General features: G+C 42.3%; 1 protein-coding gene across 1 annotated transcript in view; it reads right to left on the bottom strand.

Moving 5' to 3' along the window:
• PMFBP1 (polyamine modulated factor 1 binding protein 1) overlaps positions 1-21,606 on the bottom strand; it is a gene marked incomplete at both ends in the record, with an annotated part of 41,881 nt that overhangs the window by 8,553 nt on the left and 11,722 nt on the right. Inside the window, 11 exons of the mRNA XM_084256561.1 lie at positions 2,062-2,199; positions 2,442-2,609; positions 3,399-3,552; positions 3,647-3,833; positions 5,847-6,090; positions 7,618-7,775; positions 7,871-7,997; positions 10,203-10,313; positions 11,640-11,810; positions 15,673-15,891; positions 18,819-19,061. Coding sequence (XP_084112687.1) covers positions 2,062-2,199; positions 2,442-2,609; positions 3,399-3,552; positions 3,647-3,833; positions 5,847-6,090; positions 7,618-7,775; positions 7,871-7,997; positions 10,203-10,313; positions 11,640-11,810; positions 15,673-15,891; positions 18,819-19,061 — 1,920 coding nt within the window. The remainder of the gene's footprint in view (positions 1-2,061; positions 2,200-2,441; positions 2,610-3,398; positions 3,553-3,646; positions 3,834-5,846; positions 6,091-7,617; positions 7,776-7,870; positions 7,998-10,202; positions 10,314-11,639; positions 11,811-15,672; positions 15,892-18,818; positions 19,062-21,606) is intronic.

Genomic DNA, 21,606 nt, shown 5'->3' with positions numbered 1-21,606 from the left:
TTCCTAGTCAAAGGCATTAGACCTAGATGATTTTATAAGTGAGTTCCACTTAGTCATCCTCACTTGCTTGCTTTCTCTCATATTATTTCATCAGTTAATCTGGTCTGTTCTACTTCCAAAAACACATTCTGAATTTGCTATCTGACATCACTCACTCTAGCTTGGACAGAATAGCCTTTTAACTGGTTTCCTTATATCTTTTTCTTAGTCAGAGTTATACATACATATATATTTTAAAGATTTATTTATTTATGCATACAACAGCTGGGGTACAGGCTTGAGATGCGGGGGGTGAGAGGATTCACCAGAGACAGAGTGGGGAACAGAACAGACAGACTGACTGAAACACACTGTTGAGGGGAGCAGCGGGAGAGGCAGGAGAGCTCTGCTGCGCCATGTGGGATGCTCCCTGGCTGGCCAGGGGTCGAACTCGTGCTGCAGAGGCTTTGGATTGCTTCATAGCGCACTGCTTAACCCCTTGCACCACCAGGGAGGCCAGTCAGAGTTATATTTTGAAAACGTAGATCAAATCATCTCTCCTGTTCCTTTGAGGAAATCACACCACTCTCCTCCCATTGTTTTTAGAATAAAACCCAACATTTCTTAGTAGAGGCCACAATATCTGCCTCTGCTTACCCTACTACTCTTATCCTTTACCAATGTTCCCTTTGATTGCATCATTCCAGTCATAGTGGACTTATTTTACTTCTTAGAATATGGTAAGTGTTGTATTAAGAGTGATATATTATACACAGCCGGGATTCATAGCAGAGAAGCAAGGGTGTACCAAAATTAGGATCAATTAATCTTATTCACCACATGACAGATTTAAGGACAAAAGTGATAGAATCATTTCAATGGTTTCTAGAAGAGAAGGATTTGATAATATTCAACATCCATATTGATAAAGCTCTTAGTAACTGGGGAATTGAATCAAAGACTTGATAAAGGATAACAACAGGAAGCTTAGAGGGAGCATCATAATGAAGCATGGACTCCATTAATGTATAAAGCAAGGAAAGGGTGCTACGGTTGAATACCACACTGCAGGCACCAACCCAAGCAAAAATTTGTAGTTTGTCAATTGACACGCTACAATTTCCTGTGAGTATCATAGGCTAGAGCTCACTCAAACATAGGATAAATGTATACATATAAATGAGGGTTCTTGTAACAGTAAGTGATTATGAAACACAGTTAAAAATGTACAAGAATCAAAGAGATGGGAAATATTTCAAGATATGAGGCCATATTCCAAGCACGCAGTAGCCACAGGTGGCTAGTGGATATAGTATTACGTGGCTCTGATAGAGAAATTTCCCATCACTGCATAGAGTTCTAGTGGGCAGTGCTGTTCTTATACTTAGAATAATCACAGAATTTCAAGAGATAAACTTTAAAAAGTATTATGAAGGAATTGGAGTTGCTTGGTCTCTCAAGAGGATGTATTTCTTTTTGATTCACAAAGATGGAATGTGTTCAGGTGGGGAGAGTGCTGTTTTTTCATGATGAATGGGGAAGGGGTCAGGAGCCAGATATTAGAGCCAGATGACCCAGGTCCATGTGTTAGCCCATTCCATCACTTTGAATCTCAGCCTTTCTTCCCTCTGTAAATCGAGGATCATGATATATTTATGTCTATCTACTTGGGAGTAAAGAGATGCAAGGCAGGCAAAGGACTAAATAGATAGTTGATAAAGGACGGCTGAATTCAAGCAGAGCTGCACATGTTAGATGCCATTTACTCCTTTTTTGTCATCTTTATTTGTAGCGCTTAGGACAATTTCCACCCTCCTTTTGCGCTTTGGGATAATTTTCAAAAATGTTCCATAGCAAATTGCCCCCCAAAATGGATTCACTCAACTCTGATCTAAAATGCTACATTGGAAGACGATGCCAAAGCCTAGATAACTTGGGAGTTCCACCAGATAGGAAACAAAACCTTCCATGTGTGGAAGAGACTATTTTATGGTGGAGGAGATATAGGTGATGATGTCAGGTCAAGGGTTATTGTGGGGTTCAAGTTTCCCACCATCTTGGGTCTTTTTTTGGTTTACTCACCTCATTATTCAGCTCTTGGATGGCTTGCTGGGAGGTGTTGAGTTTGCAGAGAGAGGATTCCAGTTGTGCACAACTTTGCTTTAACTGTCCTTTGAGACTCTCATTTTCCTCCTCACACTTTCTCAAATTCTCCTTTAACTGCTCTCCCATTAAAGAACAAAGTCCAGAAAGGTGTTATCTTCAGACTCCCACAGAAGTGTACCCCTCCTTCCCTCACTCACAGCTCCTCTACCCTTAGGCCTTCTCTCCCAGTCCCTTGTCTCCCCCACTTCCCTCCTGTCTCTGCTAAGCGCCCATGGCCTCGTCTTCCTCCACACCCATCTGGATTCTTGCCTGACCCCAGATTCCAGACCATGGCTCTTGCCAGCCTCTCTTCTCACCATCTTTTCTTTCTTTCTCTCTTCCTCTTGGAGTCCTTCAAACTCTTGTTCCAGTAACTTCTCCTTTTCTTTGCATTTTTTCAGCTGCTCCAGCTTCTCCTCCAGTGACTTTGTTGTCTCCCGAAGTTCATCTTTTAGTTTGCTTATGCTGGAGGCTTGCTCCTTGTTCTGAGAAAATAAAGACTATACTAATTGTACTGAAGACAGTCTTAGTCTGTATATATTTTTTGGGGAAAAAAATCCTTAGATAACTGTACAAAAGGAATGTAGAAATAAATAAACATGAAAACAACTCCTTGGTTATTTAACATGTATAATAGTTTCCTCTGATGCTCAGAAACATTTTCTCATTGTTCAATTAAATACACCAACTTAATTTTATTTATATATCCAGTTTCCAGGCATCCATTTCCTCTCCCACTTACTCACCAAATCTTTCCACATAAAAACTTCTTTGAATAAAGTTTTTTTTAATTTATTTTATTTTATTTTTATTTTTAATTTAATTAATTAATTTTTATTTATTTATTTTAAATAAATTTTATTTTTATATTCCCCATACAATTGCAACCCCCTTATTTTGACCCCAATCCCTCCCCTCCCCGCTCCCCACCCCCCAGAGAGTATCTTTGGTTCATAGTTTTTTGTTGATTTTGATTTTCACTTGAATAAAGTTTTTTTTTTAAAAAAAAAACCTTAAGAATAATTCAGAGATCAAAACCTTTAAATTGATTGGCAAGGTTAACTTTTGAGTCTTGGGAGAATTCAGGCTTAGCCCTTGAAAATCTTAGGATTGGTCGTGGGAACTGGAGCTCAGTGGCTGGGTTAGCACTTGCACATAAACTCTGGACAATTAGCTTGCAATGGATGGGTGGTGCCATCTTGCCAAGTGAAGACCAACATATTTCATCTTAAGCAGAGCAAAAGCTTGAGCCGGTGCCTACTTGCCCTTTATACCTGCTGCTTCAGGAGTTTTATATGATCTAGCAGCTCATTCACTTTCGCTTCCTGTTCAGACAATGTCTTCTGAAGCTGCTTCCTTTCCTTTTCTGAATTTTCAAGCTTCCTCAGGGTCTCACTGTGTTCTGACAACAGCTCCTCTATTCGTTTCCTAGAGCAAAATGGAGGACAGACAGTGAGCTGGCCACCCAGGGCTTGCTAGCCTGCTCCTGGGCAGCTGCCCAGAGTGGTTCTAACAGACTCACAGGGGGCAGGACCTGTCTCTGGAGGTGAACCTGTGGTACCTGTTGGCTGTGAGTTCTCTCTGTAGCTCCTGGATGGTATCTGCTTTCTGCTTCTCCATGAAAAGGCAGTTTTGCAGTTTCCTCTGAGTATCCTCCAGGTTACCCTGTGCTATTATGGCCTCTTCTTTATATTGGGCTGCTTGCTGTGCTGCAGAGGGCAGGAGATGAGCCGGGGACAATCTCATGTGAGAAGGAAGTATGTGTCACTAAGCTCTCTTAATGAAGGCTAGTTAGAAAGTTGGTTCCTTCATTTTGTGACCTGTGTCAATTTCCAATCTGTCCTCACTCCTCTCCATTTCCCTATACCTCCCTAGAAGCTTTGTTGAGTGATCTATCTTCAACTGCTCCCCAGTTGTGACTCTTTCTTGGCTAAAACAAACTGGGAGAAATTGCTGAGTCTCTTTTATGTGACATGTCACCGGGGACAGATGCTGGCCCTCATGGAGCTTACAGTGGAATGAGGGAGAAATGAGCTGTCCACCTGGCACGGAGAATGCCGTGATGTTAAACTTGCATTAGCAACATGGGAAAGAACAGCTGGAGGTGGGCTTACAGAGGAACAAAGGTTGAGCTGGGCCTTAGAGGAAGTGGAAGGAAGGGCTCTGCCATGGGGGAATGGAGAGTAAATGCACTGTGGGGGAATTGGGGCGGCATTGCAGGGAGGGGCTGGGGAAGACAAGCTGTACTTGGAAAGTGGGGTGGAAAGGTGGGAGGCAGAGGTGAGTAAGAGCACAGATGACAGGGGATTGGGAGGACTTTGTAAAACTGAGTAGGGATTAGCATAAAGGAAAGAGAGGTTTAGGAAAACTGGAGAGGAATAGAATGGAGAATGAATTCCTACAATATCCTTTTAGCCCAAGTCCTTGCCTCCATTGGGTATGAAGAGGAAAACATCCCAGTAAGTGGCCTAGTGGAGTTTCTCTATGCCAGATACATCCCTACATCCTATACTTTCTACCACGATACCCACTATAAACATCTCTCTCTTCACTCCCTTCTGGTTTCCCGCTCCTTTAAGAGAAGATGAGAGGCTGCACCAGCTGGAGTGGTATTATTGTGGAAGTAATTATGCACCCTGGAAGTAGGAGGATATTCTTTTAAGCAGGGAAGAAAACAGGTTCAGTTTTTGGAATGCGGAGTTGGAGGGGGTGGTGGGTGGCCCATGGGCAGTTAGTCTCTGCAAACAAGACTGACCACAAGTGTGAAGTCAGGGCTAGGGCTCTCGATTTTGGAGTCAACTGCAGAGAAGTGCAGCCCCGAGCAGAAGAGGTGCTTAGTAAAGAGTGTGTATAGAGGAAGAGGAGGAGGGAGGAGCAGAGGCTTAGGGATGGACGGCTCCTATCAGAGCAGGAGGGAAAAGAGGAAATAGTGGTGAGATCTGTGGAAGAGCTAGGGACTTGTGGCTCCAAAGGTAACTGACAATTGTCGAGTTGTGGGGGCTCAATAGCACACGCACACACAGGGTTAAAGCAGGGTGAAGGAAGCCATGATTTGGACCTTTCTTTCTTTTTTTCCTCTAAATTGATCTATCACTCACACAGCATAAAATTTACCCTTTTAAAGTGTACAGTTCAGTGGTTTCTGGCATACTCACAAAATTGTGCAGCCATCACTAATATCTAATTCCGGAACATTTTCATTACCCCCAAAGAAACCCCATATCCAAAGCAAGACGTTATGGGTGACCTCTGAGGAGGCAGTTTCCGCAGAGGGGCATGGACCCAATCCACAGTGCAAGCTGTGAGAAATAAAAAATGTTGGTGGCAAGAGGAGGGAGAGGATTAAAAGCCAGGAAGAAATAGGCGAGCTATGTGATGAAAGTCCTTGAGAAGATGAAAAGGAGTGTGGGGCAAAGAAATAAAGAGCATAGCCTTGTTCTCCCAGTGGCCAGGAAAGGATAGGGCTTTCACCTGAGGCCGCTGAGAAAATGGTGGGTATGGAGGTCAGCAGTCTGCTCCCCTCAGCTGAGCACCTGCTATGTGGTAGGGGCTTCGAAGGGCAGGAGAATTTGGGGTCAGTGATGGAGCTGGGGAGGGCATGTGTAACTGCTGTAAGCTGTTAGGGTGAGATCTTGAGTAGGAAGAGGTAGGGAAGGGTCATGTAGAAGGAGGTTGTTCTGACCCCCTGGGTTGGAAGTGTGGTGGGACTACTGGGGACTTACCTGCCAGTCTTTGCTGCTGTTGGGCTTCTTCCAGATAGTCCTTCAGCTTCTGGTTCTCAGCTTTCAGGGCTGAACACGCTCCCATTTTGCATTTATCTTGCTTCACTTCCTGGATGGCATTTTCGAGTTCTGCTGCCATTTGTTGTTTCTTCTCCAACTCCATCTCCTTTTTCATGAGGTTGTTCTGAACCTGTGTCAGTTCCTTCTCTAGCTGGTGCAGCAACTCATCTTTCTCTTGGAGGAGCTAAGAGAAACAAAGTGTCAATCCTGATAAAGATAGCAATGGCAGGGCAAAGTCAACAGAGACTGTCCTGAGCCTCCTTCCAGCCATCACCTCCTGCCCACCTTCACTCCCTGCCTCCCCTCACTTTTTTTTTTAAATTTATTTATTCAAGCACTGGGTACAGTCAGAAGCGCGGGAGGGTAAGAGAACCCACCAGAGCCAGAGCAGGGAACAGAACAGGCAGACTGATGATACACAGCGCTGAGGGGTGCAGCAGGCGTGGCAGGAGAGTTCTGTTGCGCCATGTGGGACCCTCACCGGTGGCCGGGGATCGAACAGGCATTGCAGAGGCTGCGGGCAGCCCCGCAGTCCAGCGCTCAACTGCTGTGCCACCAGGGGAGGACCTTCCCTCACTATTCTTAACACAGCAGCCCAAGAGGGCCTCTAAAAATGCAAGTCAGATTCCGTGATGCCTCTTCCTAAAACCTGCGATTGACTCTATCTCACTTGAAAAAGGTCACAGTCCTTATAGTGACCTTCTTCCTGAAACTCAAGACATGGCCTTGGCTATCTGTCTGAATTCCCCTCTTGTCACCCTCATCTGCTTCGGCCGGTCTCTGGGAATGCTCCAAGTAGATAGATGGAGCACCTTTGCCTTTGCTATTCTCTCTACCTAAAAAGTTCTTCCTTAAGACATTTGGCTGGATGACTTCCACCCCTCATTCAAATCTCTGCCCAAACATCACCTTATAGAGAGGCCTTCCCCCATCCTGTGTAAAGCAGCCTCCAACCCTTTTTAGGAATTTATTAGTACTTGACGCATTATATATTAACCCTGTTATTTCTTTATTGTCTGTCTCTCCACACTGAAAAAGTAAACTCTGAGAGTAAGGCTATGGCAAGTTTTATTACATTTTTAGTGGCTAGGATAGTGCTTGGTATACGGCAGGTGTTCAATTTGTTGGATATGTAATAACCAGCCAGCCAATTAGTTGGATGACTTCCACTAGCTCTGGTGAAAGTTTAGATTGGATCTGGTGAAAGTTGGATTAGCATTGACTACAAATGCTGGCATTGGTTTCATAGCCTTTCTGTTCTTGGTTCCATTCTTAAGCTTGAGTTATGTTGGCAATTATAGATCTTCTAGGACGTAACTCCATTAATATTTTCAAGCCTGATTTGCACATTCACAAGCTACTTAGAATTTTAAAAATTGAAATTCACTTGAAGTGCTTAATAAGGCTACACATTATTTTATAGCACTTCTCTCCACTCTCAAGCATAAACAAAAGCATAAGGGAACAATGTAAGGGTATCCTAAACTCCCTACCTTGATGGCTGGGGGAAGAACTCCTGAAAGTCCATATCTCTATTATGGTTTGTGGATATGCACATTTTATTCATTTATTACAGGTACTAACAAATACCTCTGGGCCCTAACATTCCAGTCTCGGATGCACAAGTTGACACTCCCTCAGCAACCACAGAACAACTTGGACCAAAGCCTGGCCTCACACCTGCCCTGCTGGTGGTTCTAACCAACCTTACCTTGTCTTTCTTCAAACCAAGCTTCTGGGTCTCTGTGAACTGGATCTGCAGCTCCTGCAGCCGCCGCTGCATAAAGGTGAGCTCCCTGTCCTTCCTTTCCACGTGGGCAGATGTCTCTTCCCGGAGTCCATGCAGGTCTAGTTCCAGTTTCATCATGTCTGCAACGTGAAGGGGCAGAGGGCTTCTTGTTCAGAAGAGGGCTCCGGGCTTCCTTCTGGCTCCCCCCGCCACAGCCCACCAGCTCATGGTTCACCCTTCATGATGTTTTTCTTCTGTTCTGACACAGCTTCTAGCTCCATGCGCAGGTCCTTCACGAGGTTCTGGTACTCCTCCACGTGCAGGCACTGGCTGTCTTTCTGCTCCTGCAAGTGCTTTAGTATCTGGGCAGGGCAGGAGGAGGACATGGGGGAGGAATGTATTCTGGGATGCCGAGGGTCCCGAATAGGCAGAGCTATACAGACAGAAGCTTAGAATGGTGGTTTCCAGGGGCTGGGAAATGAGGGGGGCTCATGGAGACATGGAGGTTTCTTTTTTGGAGTGATGAAAATGTTCTGGTGATGACTGCCCAAATTTTGTGAATATACTAAAACCCACCATCAATACACTTTATTTTTTTTAAAGTTTTTTTTTTTAATTTATACAATAGCTGGGGTACAGGCCAGAGGTGCGGGAGGGTGAGAGGAATCACCAGAGACAGAGTGGGGAGCAGAACAGGCAGATGATGGAGAATACTGCTGAGTGGAGCTGCGGGCGAGACAGGAGAGGTCTGCCACGCCATGTGAGTTTCTCCCTGGCCAGCCAGGAATTGAACCGGCACTATAGAACAGCTCCACAGCGCTGCGCTCAACCCATTGTGCCACTGGGGAGGCCCTGGAGTGTGCACCTTTAAATAGAATGGAGGGGCTGGGCACACTGAGAAGGTGGCCTGTGAGCAGGGACTTGCTGGAGGGGAGGGCATGAGCTATGTTGTAGGTATCTGAGGGAAGGGCTTGGCAGACAGGGGGGACTAGCTAGTCACAAGGCCCTGGGATGAGAACACAGAGAAGAGGAGGAGATGGAGTGGAGAAGTTAGGCGGGATCACATCATGTGGGGATTTAGTCTCAGTAAGAACTTTCGCTTCTACCCAGAAGAAGAGGGGAACGGGCTGCAATCAAGAGAGCAGGAACATGTGGCTGAGGAGGAGCAATTAGTTATCTGGGTATCAAGAGGAAAGATATTTAGTGATTTCTGAGTTGACAGTGAGGGATTGCTGGGGCCTGAAGACGCACAGCTGGAGACATACAGATATCACCATGTGAGCTGAGTGTGGGCACTGCTGGACTCAGGGCAGGATGTCACACCTGCGGCCTCAGCTGGAAGAGGACTGCTGGGGTGCACTCTGATGTGCTAGTGGAATACTGGAATAGCCAGGACACATGACTTCTTTGGACAGCATGTAGAAAATGGTGGGGGTAGGAGTATTTTGTTTCTTGGGGAAGTCTGTATCATTTTAAAATGTGGATTGGTGTAGAGAGAACTACTAGGTATAGATTGGTATAGAGAGAACTTTAGAGTTTTAGTTTCACAAGATGAAAAAGTTGGAGAGATCTGTTGCACAACAATGTAAATAAATTTAACACAACTGAACCATACTTAACCACTAGAAATGGTTAAGAAGGTAAAGTTAATGTTATGAACTTTTACCACCATAAAAAAGGGGGAGAAATAAAGACATTTTTCAGACCAAAAAAAAAAATGTGATAAGATGTTATAGGTCAGGATGGGAATAATGTGGGAGTGACTGTTAAAATAAATATGGATAGATGTTCAAGAAGGACCCCAAAGTACAATTTTGATTCCTCATTTATCCAAACTTTCTGTCTCTGAAAGTTCTAGAAAGAGAAGAGTGCTCCTCCACTAAGGGATGGCTTGCAAAATTTGTGTGGTTTCCTCTTTCTGCCAGAGATCTTTTGCCTTCAACACCAGCAAGCAGACCCTCACCTTCCCACAGCGCCACCTCATGTGACTGAGTCTTGTACCTATGTCTTATACCTCAAGTTCAGACACGACTGATAAGACCTTCCTAGGAGCAGACCTAATCGATTTTTGACTGTTAGTTAAATCGTGCTTTGTTTACATGACTTAAAATGCTTATTCATTATTAGAATCAGCTTTTGAGATAAATTTGACATTTGAAAACATAGGGTTTTCAATATAGGGGGTGAATTTGTATTAATAATCTTCCCTACATTTGCTACTTCTTAGTTCCAACCAGAAACTAAAGTCTGAACAGTCCTGTTCAATCTAAGTAAGCCGACAGGAGTCGCTGTCTTGTTTAGATGCACTGTTGCAAGTGGTTTAAGGTGCAATTCTCAAATTCAGTTCCCAAATATATTGCTGCCAGAAAACCCTGATGGGACTTGCTATGCATTACATACAGTATGCTTGTGGGAGGGCCAACCAAGGGCATACAAATATAAAACATAAAACATGAAAATGAAAAACAAGAAAACAAAATATGAAAATTACAATAATCAAGAAAACACAGAATCAAACCCAACATGCCTCAACCCCATTAGACACAAATAAGCAAAAGTTCACCCACCTTTTTGATGTCTTCACAATCTTCCGAGGAGCTGGGAGGATGTCTGTGGGTGGCTGTATAGGAAGCAAAGTCTGCTTGTAATTTTATCAAAGCCTCTTCACGCTCCAGAACCTGCAACCAAGAATAGGTTGGTTATGCTGAATGGTCAATCCACTGTGTCTATGCCACTAAGGCATCAGCAGTGGTTTTTATAGACTTCATCAGAGGCCACATTTTGGACTCCCTCCTGAACCTCAGCAAGGTCCAGTTTTTGAGATACAAGATGATTCTTTGGAGACTGTGATGGAAAGATGTACCTATCAGAGTTCAAAGATTGAAAGTTAAAGAACTAAAGAAGGCAGTTTCTCGTAGATAGGGTGAATGTATGTACTTTCTCTGAAAATTTAAAAATCATGATTTTTTTCTTCTTATTTATTGGAAATAATTACAATAAAACCCATGTATTGAAATTAAGGTGTGAAAGTTTCATCTTCATTTATTCTCCCCAGTTTTACTTGCACTAAAGGGAAGAGGCACTATTGGTAATTCTTTTTAAAAGTTTTATTTATTTATACAAGCACTGGGGTACAGGCCAGAGGTGCGGGAGGGTGAGAGAATTCACCAGAGACAGAGCGGGGAGCAGAACAGGCAGATGGACCGAAAACACTGCTGAGGGGAGCAGCAGGCGAGGCAGGAGAGGTCTGCCCCACCATGTGGGGCCGGGAATTGAACCCATGCTGCAGAGTCTGTGGACAGCTTCACAGCTCTGCGCTCAACCCCCTGAGCCACTGGGGAGGCCCCCTATTGGTAATTTCGGGTAAATACTTCTATATTATGATCAAAGATTAAAAAAAAAAAAACACAAAGGAATTGAACTATATGCAGGGTTCTTTAACTTAACTGAACAATATATTACAAACATCCTTCCATGCAGCCTGCTTACAGATCTGCTTCATTCTTTTTCTTGGCTGCATATTATTCCATAACATGGATAGCTCTTTAACCATTTCTCTCAATCTCTTTAGTTTTTCTGTGGATGGGCATGGAGGTTGTTGTGTGAGAGATTTTAAATCTCCTTAGAATCTCCAATTTTGTGTGGGTTGGGCTATGTGCATATGAACAAAAAGTGAAGGCAAGTATAAACAATGTGGCTTAATTACATTTAAGACAGACTTAATGACACACTGCATATATGTTGGTGGTCCTAAGAGGTTATACCATAGAGCCTTGGTGTGTAGTAGGCTATAACACTTAGGTTTGTGCAATAATACTCTGATGTTTGAACAACTATAGAAGTGCCCGATGACACATTTCTCAGAAAGTATGCCCATCATTAGTGGCACATGACATTTGAGGATCCCTGGTGGAAGAGAATGATTTAGGTGACTCCCCCACCCTTTTTCTTTCCTTGTGGTTTTATCTTGGGTCTCTCAGAGAAATGTTTGAGAAGGCATTTACCAAAGAGTTACTGCAAGCTAGTTTATTTCGAAGTTCCTGGATTAAATCGTCCTGTTCAGAAACCTTTTGCCAGACTTCAGACAATCGTTTCAGGGTCTCCTGATGCTCTTGAATCATGCAGGAAGAAGTATATATACGCACTTTGGAATGATCACCTTTGTTCTCAGGATCCTGGAATATTTAAAAATAATTGATAGGTTTTGTTAAAAATTTTCAAGTTTATCTTGAGAATGCCATGAGTATGGGCAATCTCTAGACTTATTTTCTGAAAGTTTATGTTAATATATGTGAATCATGGTTCTCTTACAAAACCAAACAAACATGTGCATACCCATTGTAAAAAGCTTGATCCTCTCATGAGAGAATCCACTGAAAAGTCAGTATTCCTTCAACTTGACCTACTGATATAGGTTTCTTTCCTGATCAGGTTTTTTGAAATACCTTCCAGACATGTTTTATGCAAATATATAAGTCACTACTTTTCCCCCTACACAAATCAAAGTCTCCTACACACTTTTCTAAATGTTTTATTTTCATTTGAGAAATTTTGTAGGGTATTTTACATATTGTTAGTTGTGTATCAATCTTACTTTTCTCTTAAAATTAATTTCAAAATGCACAGGTACTACATATACTATGTACATATATATATATTCTAAATGTTGTAACATATAAATAAAACATTAACATTCTTTTTGGCTATTTCCTATAATCCCACAATCCATGCTTTTTCTTTTCTTTTCTTTTTTTTTAAAGATTTATTTATTTATTTATACTAGCACTGGGTACAGTCAGAAGCGGGGTACCGTGAGAGAATTCACCAGAGTCAGAGGGGAGAGCAGAGCCGGCAGACTGACGAAGTACACTGCTGAGGAGAATGGCGGGCGGCAGGGGAGTTCTGAGCGTCATGTGGGACCCTCGCCCGGCGGCCAGGGATCGAACCAGCACTGCAGAGGCTGCAGGCAGCTTCACAACCCAGTGCTCAACCGCTGCGCCACCGGGGAGGCCCACTTCATGATTTTTCAAAGAAGACAATTTATGTATAATTATCTAGAACTTTATCTATACACTTATATACATGTAAATGAATCCATAGACTACAGATGATGCGTTGCCTTTTTAAAAACATAAATGTCAAGATGAATTTAAATTTCACTAAGAAAAGATCTAAAAAGCAATCAATAAATATTTGAAAGTAAAGGACAGTGAGGGAGGACCCAGCCTAAAAGCAGCTCTCTGAACCTACTATCAATTAAAAGTCACTAAAAATGTCTGACCCTGTGGCAGGAACTGGTAAGTACAGTTGGGCTTTGACACCTGGAGGTTCTGCATCAATCACAGATGGAAAATACCTACTATTTAGTTAGCCCTATAATGACTGTGTGTGTACTGAACACATACAGACTGTTTTCTATTACTGTTCTCTAAACAAGATAGCATAACACAACTTATTTATATAGCATTTATACTGTATTAAGTATTATAAGTAATAGAGAGATGATTTAAGGTACATGGGAGGATATGCAGAGGTTATATGCAAATATTATGCCATTTTATACAAAGGACTTGAACAGTTATGGATTTTGGTGGTCATGGGATCCTGGAATGACTTTGGTGCAGGGACCAAGGGATAACAGTAGGTTAAAAAAAGAGTCCAGAGAGAATCACTGGACAGAAGAATCAGTATCAGTATATATATGGAGTTGGCACTTCAAAGCAGTGGGGAAATGATGGGATGTTCATTAAGTGAAGCTGGGACAACTGAAGAGCTACCTTGATACACATAACATTACAGCCTTACTTCTTGGGGGGTGTGTGTGTGTGTGTGTGTGTGTGTGTGTGTGTGTGTGTATTCCAGAGGGACTAAAGATAAAAACAGAAAATATAAATTTTTTTTTATTATTTTTTTTAATTTTTTTTTATAGAGGCATGTTTTATTTATTTATTTGTTTGTTTGTTTGTTTTTGTTTATACATGCACTGGGTACAGTCAGAAGTGCGGGAGGGTGAGAGAATTCACCAGAGCCAGAACGGGGAGCAGAGCAGGCAGAAGGACCGAAGTACACTGCTGAGGGGAGCAGCGGGCGGCAGGAGAGGTCTGCACGCCATGTGGGACCCTCCTCCGGAGGCCGGGGAGCAGCCGGGGATCGAACCGGCACCGCAGAGGCTGCGTGCAGCTTCTCAACCCAGCGCTCAACCACTGTGCCACCAGGGAGGCCCCAGAAAATATAAAATTATAACAGTTTTAAAATAAATGTAAGACAAGCTTTTGTCACTCTGGGGATAGAGACGTCCTTCCTAAGCAAGACATAAAACCTAGAATCCATAAAGAAGGACTGAGAGTTTCAACTTCATAAAAATGAAAAATTTCTGTATGGTGGAAAAATACCATTAATAAAGTCGAGTGAAAAATTACAAATTGGAAGAAAATATTTGGAACACATGTAATGAAGCATTATTATCTGCAATATATAAAGAAGGTCCTATAAGTCAATATGAAAAAGACTAATAACCAAATAAAAATAGGTTATGAATTTAAACAAGTAATTTGTACAACAGAAGTCCGCATGACCAATACACTTAAGAAGAGCAATCTATACTTCATTAGTGGAGTGGTCACTGGGATCCCACAGTGAGATCTCAGGCCCCTTCAGCTCTGAAGGACTTACTCTCCAGTTTCAGGGAGTAATGCTGTTTTGTCCTAAGACAGCTCTTAGCTGTCACTCTTTTCTGGGGATTTCTGGGCCTGAAGGAAACTTCTTTACCCAAGGTCATGCCTCTCCCTAGGGACAGTTCACATCCAATAACTGATCAACTTGGAAGTATAAAGGTCAGTTGCCTTCCTCCTAATTTAGGACTGCTCTGAAAGTCCATCCAGCTCCAGAGCCCCTCATGGGGTTGCTGAGGCCTTTGTGGGTACTGCATCACTGCTAACTTCTCCCTTTGCCCAAATCTGCTTCCTTCTTCCTCTCACAGGAGTTTATACCAAGATCTCTTCTTAAAAATATATTGCATGCTGATCTGTCTCAGAATCTGCTTTCTGGAGAACCCAGTCCACAAATATTAGGATTAAAGGAAATAAAATTGCAATGAGAAAATCTTTTTAATTTCTCATCCATCAGGTTAGTACAATTTAAAAAGACTGGGGAATAAACTCAGTTTAGTTGGTGAAAATGTTAACTGTCAGAACCTCCTTAGTATGCAATTTAGAAGCATCTTTAAACATTTAAAATAAGTCTATTGTTTGACCTAGAAATCCCACTTCAGGAAATTACTCCATAGAAATAAGGATGCTTTTTATATCTTATTTAAAACAGACAAACAGGTCATTAGACGATATAGTCATACTACAGAATACAAGATAGTAACTAAAAGAAAAGGTCAAGGAAGACATTTAAAAAGCTAGTTGTAGAGCCACATTTATAAAATGGCCCATTTATGTAAAAAGGAAACCTTAACTGTGTGGCAAAAGGCTGCGGGAGATTCCTAGCACATGATTTGAGTGAATGCCTAAGAGGAGGAGAGTTGGATGGAGACCAAAGACAGATCCACATTTAATCTCAGTTCATCCTAAAGAACCTATATCACTGTATTACTTGTATAATTATTAAAAAAAACAAACCAGGCACAAATCTGGGCATTTTGGGCTATTCTTTGCCATGTTTCATGCCTTTTTTCTCCTGTTTGGTTCTGAAGTCAGGGCTTGCATGAGTCCTGTCACCTGGAAGAGACCTTTCTGGGCTCCCATGGGAACATGGCATATTTGAGAGCCCAGTTGGCAATTTTCTTTCTGTCTCATTTAAAGCAATGATTCTTTGTGTTTATTAAGGACATCAACATTGTTAAGGAACACCCCTAGGGGACTTGAAGACTAGACATTCAAAAGTTGAGGGCTATAAAATTCAAGGTCAGGAATGACATCAGGTTGAAGGCTTGAGTTTCTGGTGGAAGAGGCTGGGATGGAGACAGGGTCTCTCTGGGAGCAAGCCCAGTTGTTGGAGCTCCTGTTCTAAGTGGTCTGGTTTAAATCCTACCTGGCTGACGATCCCGCTGAGTTCCCCTTCCAACATCTTCACTTGGCACTCCAGTAGCTCGATGTTGCTCAGGGACGTCTGGTATTTATCCCTGTAGAGGTTTAAGCTCCTTTCTAGTGAGACAATCTTGTTCCCAGCCAGGGCAAGCTGTTCCTGGGCTAAATGGAGCTTCTCCCCTGTGTCCTCGTGATTTCCCATTTCCTCTTCATAGAGAATCACCTATGGTGTAGGAATGAAACCACATTCAACCCCTGGAAATAGCTAATGAGGAAAGGGATTGGCGATAAGATTCCATCCAGAGCAGTCTTATATCTTCCCTAGAAGCCCAGATGCACAGAATAGGCCCAGCACAGTTCTAAAAGCTGCAAAAATATAGTATCAGAATGCTAATGATTAGAAACTAAAAAAATGACTCTTTTATTTAGGTGGAAAGTACTTAACGGCAGGAATCATACCTATTTTCCATTCTGCCTAGCATGTAGTAAGTATGCAATAAAGACTTGTTAGTTGATTAATAGGAATGAATTTGTATAACCCATTTTTTAAGGGCATGAAATGCCAGTATTTTCTTTTCTAGGTATTCTCTAGAGGTCTAATTTAGAAAATGGAGCGCCCCCTCATTGGCATGGTCCATGTCAGCAAAGTCCCCTAGAGATAGTGGGAGCATGACCTGAAATTCTTCTGGGATTTACATGGTCCTTATTTAGATTCCCTTTCTCCCTAATCAATTAATTAGTCAACCAACTGACAGATATTTATTGATTGCTCATGAAAAATGTCTTGGGTGGTGAAGTGTGTATAAAACATAGGCTCTTCCCTCAACGAGTTTATAAACTCTTACAATTTGGGTGTGGTGTGATTTAAAATGAGCAAATAACTGTATAGTTGTGTATGCTAAACTGTAGACTTGAATTCTAAGTATTGAGAAATTAAGAGCAGAAGGACAGCTTCATGTGGGTTCAAATCGTCCAGCATGGAATTCATACAGGACACATCCTATGGGGGGGTGGTGGCAAAGTAAATTATACTTGCTGTCTGTCATTTGAGATTTTTTTGTAGGAAAGAATCATTTAGTTTGAGGTATTTATTAAGTAAGGAGAAGAGTTCAAGAACATTTTATATTCATATATTTGTAACATCAGCCATCAGGGGTCCATTCATGGCTCCTTACCACTCACCCTTCCTTTGCACACCAAACTCATCCCAACAGCAAGCATCTTCTACTCTTGGTTTGAGGACTGCTTTGACCCTAGGAGGCCACACAAGCAAAGGAGCAAACAGGGCAGGTTACATACCCTCCGGTGCAGCCCTTAACCAAAAACTCAGGTGGGTTGGCTGGGATCACTTCCAGAGGTCTCAAAGGGACTGAATTCCAATTGCCCACAGCAGTAATCTTCTTTAGTGATTTTCTTTGTGGAAAATCCTGCCCTTTTTTGACTCACTTCTTTCACTGTGCTCCCCAAGATCACCTTTTGAACTAACTCCTTGTATTCATCTCCTTGTTTTATGGAAATCCAACCTTAGATAGAACTTTAATGGTTCTGTGTAACAAGGTATTGAGGGAACTCGGCAGAATGCCCTAAGGTGTTTTTATCCCCCCTACTCCTCTAGATTGGGATCTGTGTCAGTGGCTGCTATTGCTAAATTCCATATTCATTCTCCCCTCTCTTTCTTATTAATAGAAACTTGACTTTATTTGGGACAGCATGCATCTCACTAAAACACATTTCCTAGGAGTTAGCTATTGCCATGTGATTAACTCTGACCAATGATATGTAAATGAAAGTATGTGGGGCTTCTGGAAAATACACGTAAAAGGGAGGAATGTGCCTTTCTCTCCCTCCACCATTCCATTCTGATTATTTGGAACAAGGATGTAATTGTTGGAACTCCAGGAGCCAGCTTAGGTGACCTAGGGAGTAGAAAACTTGAGTTGTTGATGGAGTCAAAAAGTAGGACCTCAGGTACCTGATGACATGTACAGGTACCGTAGCAGTCCTAGACCACCCATATCCAACTTCTTTTATATGTCATAGAAACACACCATCTTATTTAAGCTGCTATTATTATTTGGTGCTTCTGTTACATGCAGCCAAATAGAATCCCAACTAATTCAGGGCCACTTTATCTAGGCTGGACTCTTGTTTAAGATATCCTGAATACCAGTCAGTTTTAACACAATACTTATTAGTTTTATTAAACCACAGTTTATGCACATGGGCTTTGTCCCTGATCATATTTTGCAGGATAACTTTTCTCTGTTCCTTTTCCTCTCAATCCTTTCCAGCAAATTCCTACTGACCTTAATTTTCCCTTTTAAAAAATTCTTGTTCCCTAAGATCCCTCATAAAGCTCCTGGAGTTAATCTTAAGGCAATGGCACTGTTTCAGACAGTTCTTGGAATTTTATCTTTAAAGAAAAAGGAAGAAGATTGCAAGGGAGGTTGCCTGTCCCATTTCTTAGAACCCATGGCCTTACTGCTTCCTGTCCTTCCACTGTTCAACTGGTTTTAGTTCTGTAGGTTTGGCCTTTGTCATTTACTTGAGATTTCACAAGGGTGCTACTCTCCGGTTTAATAAATACTATCCTGAGACATTAATAGAAATGAATGCCTATACTATACTTAAGCTAAGTCTACATGCTTTAAAACTCCAGTCTGAAAAAATGACTAATCTGATACTCCCAATGATGGACTCAGGCTGGTTATCTTAAAAACTGCAAGTGCCGGGAATTTGTCTATTATCAAAACCTGATGTTTTCAAAAATCGTTGATTTAATGGACCTTATATCTCTTTTATAACCCTCAGAGACCTAGAATCTTTTGCATTTAAATTGCAACGATAATAGAATGGAGATGATGGACTTACATACACACATGTGCACACTCTCACCCCCGACACACACATGTTAACATGTACCCATACCCATTAATACTGAAACTCTCACCCAATTATGTCATTCTGTCTAGTTCCCTCTGCTCAGTTTCAAAAAAGATCAAGAATGAAAGCAGGAATGTTTATGAAAGCTGCTCAAGATATTGTGAAGCTTTCCTCCGTAAGCCCAAAGTTTGCTTCCTAGCAGGCTTGGCCTGATTTCTGTTAGGTACATGGGTGTATGGGCCATTTTCATAGTTATTCTAGCAATACCTCGTCTTCTTTCATTTTGCAGTGATGATGAAGAAGAACCAGGTCAGAAGTCTGCTTCTCTAGGACGGACTGATACTGCAGGAGGGAACAGTAAGAAGTCTGCAACTCCTCTGTGCGAAACTCCAGTTCTTGCTGAAGGGCCAGCAATTTTTTCTTCAGTTGCTGAAGTTGTCTCAGATGACACTGTTTAGAGGGCTCAAGGTCCATCTGTAAATCCTTGAATGCTAACACTGGCTTCTTGTTCTGCAATAGAGGTTGACACACATAGAAGACTTCAGATCATCACCAAGCATGCATGTGTCCTTTCATGGTTTTCACCTGTTCAGCCCTCCGCCCATCTTTCCATCCTCTTATCTTTTCTTTTTTATTTATTTATTTATTTATTTATTTATTTATTTATTTATTTGTTTGTTTGTTTGTTTGTTTGTTTGTTTGTTTGTTTTGTTTATACATGCACTGGGTACAGTCAGAAGCACGGGAGGGTGAGAGAATTCACCAGAGCCAGAGCGGGGAGCAGAGCAGGCAGAAGGACCGAAGTACACTGCTGAGGGGAGCAGCGGGCGGCAGGAGAGGTCTGCGCGCCATGTGGGACCCTCCACCAGTGGCCGGGGAGCAGCCGGGGATTGAACCGGCGCTGCAGAGGCCGCGGGCAGCTTCGCAACCCAGCGCTCAACCGCTGCACCACCGGGGAGGCCCCATCCTCTTATCTTTTCATCTACGGAGCACTTATTAAACATTTTACTTGATTCACAATGAAACTCTGTATTTCCACTCTGTAAGAAGCATTGAAAAGAAAGGGGGAAGAAACCCCCATGGTACTTTTCTGCTCTTTAGATCTACCATTATTATTTAGGTCAGGAGAAAAAACATCTATATAAAGGAGAGGAAGATAAAGACATGTGTGATCGTGGGCATATGTCTAGCCTTCACATATAGGAGAACACAATTAACCTGGAGGGTAATGGATGGCTGCTTGTGGTTCTTGGGCTAAACTTGATTGCTAACAATGCCTACCTAACAGGGTAAATTCTTGGGTAGGATCTTGGGGAAACAGCTTTCTAGAATTCTGGAAAATTGAAGGGATGCAGAAATATTGTTCAGGTATATCGGGAGACTATTCACCTCCCGAAGAATAATGTGACCTTGCAGACTCAGGAAGGGGGAGGGTGGGCCTCCCCTGGTGGCGCAGCTGTTGAGCACTGGGCTGCGAAGCTGCCCACGGCCTCTGCAGCACCGGTTTAATCCACAGCCACAGGCAAGGGTCCCACATGGCACATAGACCTCTCCTGCCTCCCGCTGCTCCCCTCAGCAGTGTACTTCGTCAGCCTGCCTGTTCTGCTCCCCACTCTGGCTCTGGTGAATTCTCTCACCCTCCCGCGCTTCTGACTGTACCCAGTGCTTGTATAAATAAATAAATCTTAAAAAAAAAAAGAAACAGGAAGGGGGAGGGAAGGGAATGAATCTTTGCTAATCCAAGAGTCACCTGCTGCTAAACTCATCATACATTTTCTCCTCCCTCCCTCCCTCCCTCCCTCCATAAACATAGGTCCAGCACCCACTTTCTATCAAGTTTTCTTACAGTGGGGGTGCATCCCTAAGTTGTTTATTGTAGTACAAACTGAGGCCTTTGCACATATGCTTCCATATTTTCTTGCCCAATATCCCTGTGGCACATGCAAGAGGCAGATGAAGAGTATGGCCAGTGGGTGCACTGTAACTCTTCTCTCTACTTATTATTCTCCTACTTATTTGTTAAAACTCTCTCTAAATTCTGTTCTCTTTCTCATTTTCCCCTCCAAAGCTGATGTGCCAGTACCACAGACTTTACAGGCATGTCTTTAACATGGCATTCCATACTTCCCCTTGCATGGTAATTATCTCTGTGCATGTTATCTCCTAATTAAATTACAGACTCCTGGAGGGCAGGGCCATGTCTGTTCCAACAGGGCCTGGGTTAGAGACACCCAGCCAGGTATTGAAGGAAATAGAGAATAAGAATCCTCAGTGGCCCCCAAGACTTTGACCTTGTAATCTTGACCTCATTAATTTTCTAAAATTAACTTTTAAGACATTTGTGTTGAGGTATGCTTTATATATAAAATTTACCCATGTAAGCATGCAATTTCATGATTTGTAGCAAATGAGAGTTGTGCAGCCACTAGTACAATGCAGTCTTAGAACAATTCTATCACTTCAAAAAATTTCCTCATGCCCATTTGTCACTCCCATTCCTATCCCCCATTCCCGGTAACCACTAATCTCCACTAATCTGCTTTCTGCCTCTATAGACTTGCCCTTTCTACATTTCTTTCTTTCTTTCTTTTTTTTGGTATGCTCAGTCTATGTTTGTTTGTTTTTTCTTTCTTTTTTCTTTTTTTTAAAGACTTTCCACATTTCATATAAGGAACTGTTTGTGATCTTTGTGTCTGGTTTCTTTCACTGAGCATGTTTTTGAGGTTCATCCAGGTTGAAGCAAGAATCAATATTCTATTCCTTTTGGTTGCTAAATAGTATGAATGTATCTCATTGTGTTGATCTCTTCACCAGTTGATGGTATTTCAGTTTTAGGCTCTAATGACTAGTGTGGCTATGAACATTAACATGGTGTGGCTATGATATTTTCTTTTAATTTCAGCAAGTATTATGGTTCATGTACTATGTGCCAAGATGGGGATGTAGAAGCATATAAAAGACAAAATTTCTGCCTTTGTGGAATCCGTATCTGGCGGAGGTGAGAAAGAGGGTGAGAGAGAGAGAGAGAAAGAGAGAGAGAGAGAGAGAGAGAGCG

This window comes from Talpa europaea, assembly GCF_964194135.1.
Source record: "Talpa europaea genome assembly, chromosome: 16".
Lineage (NCBI taxonomy): Eukaryota > Metazoa > Chordata > Mammalia > Eulipotyphla > Talpidae > Talpa > Talpa europaea.
Note: the sequence above shows the minus strand (reverse complement) of the source record. Positions and strands in the feature narration are given on the sequence as shown.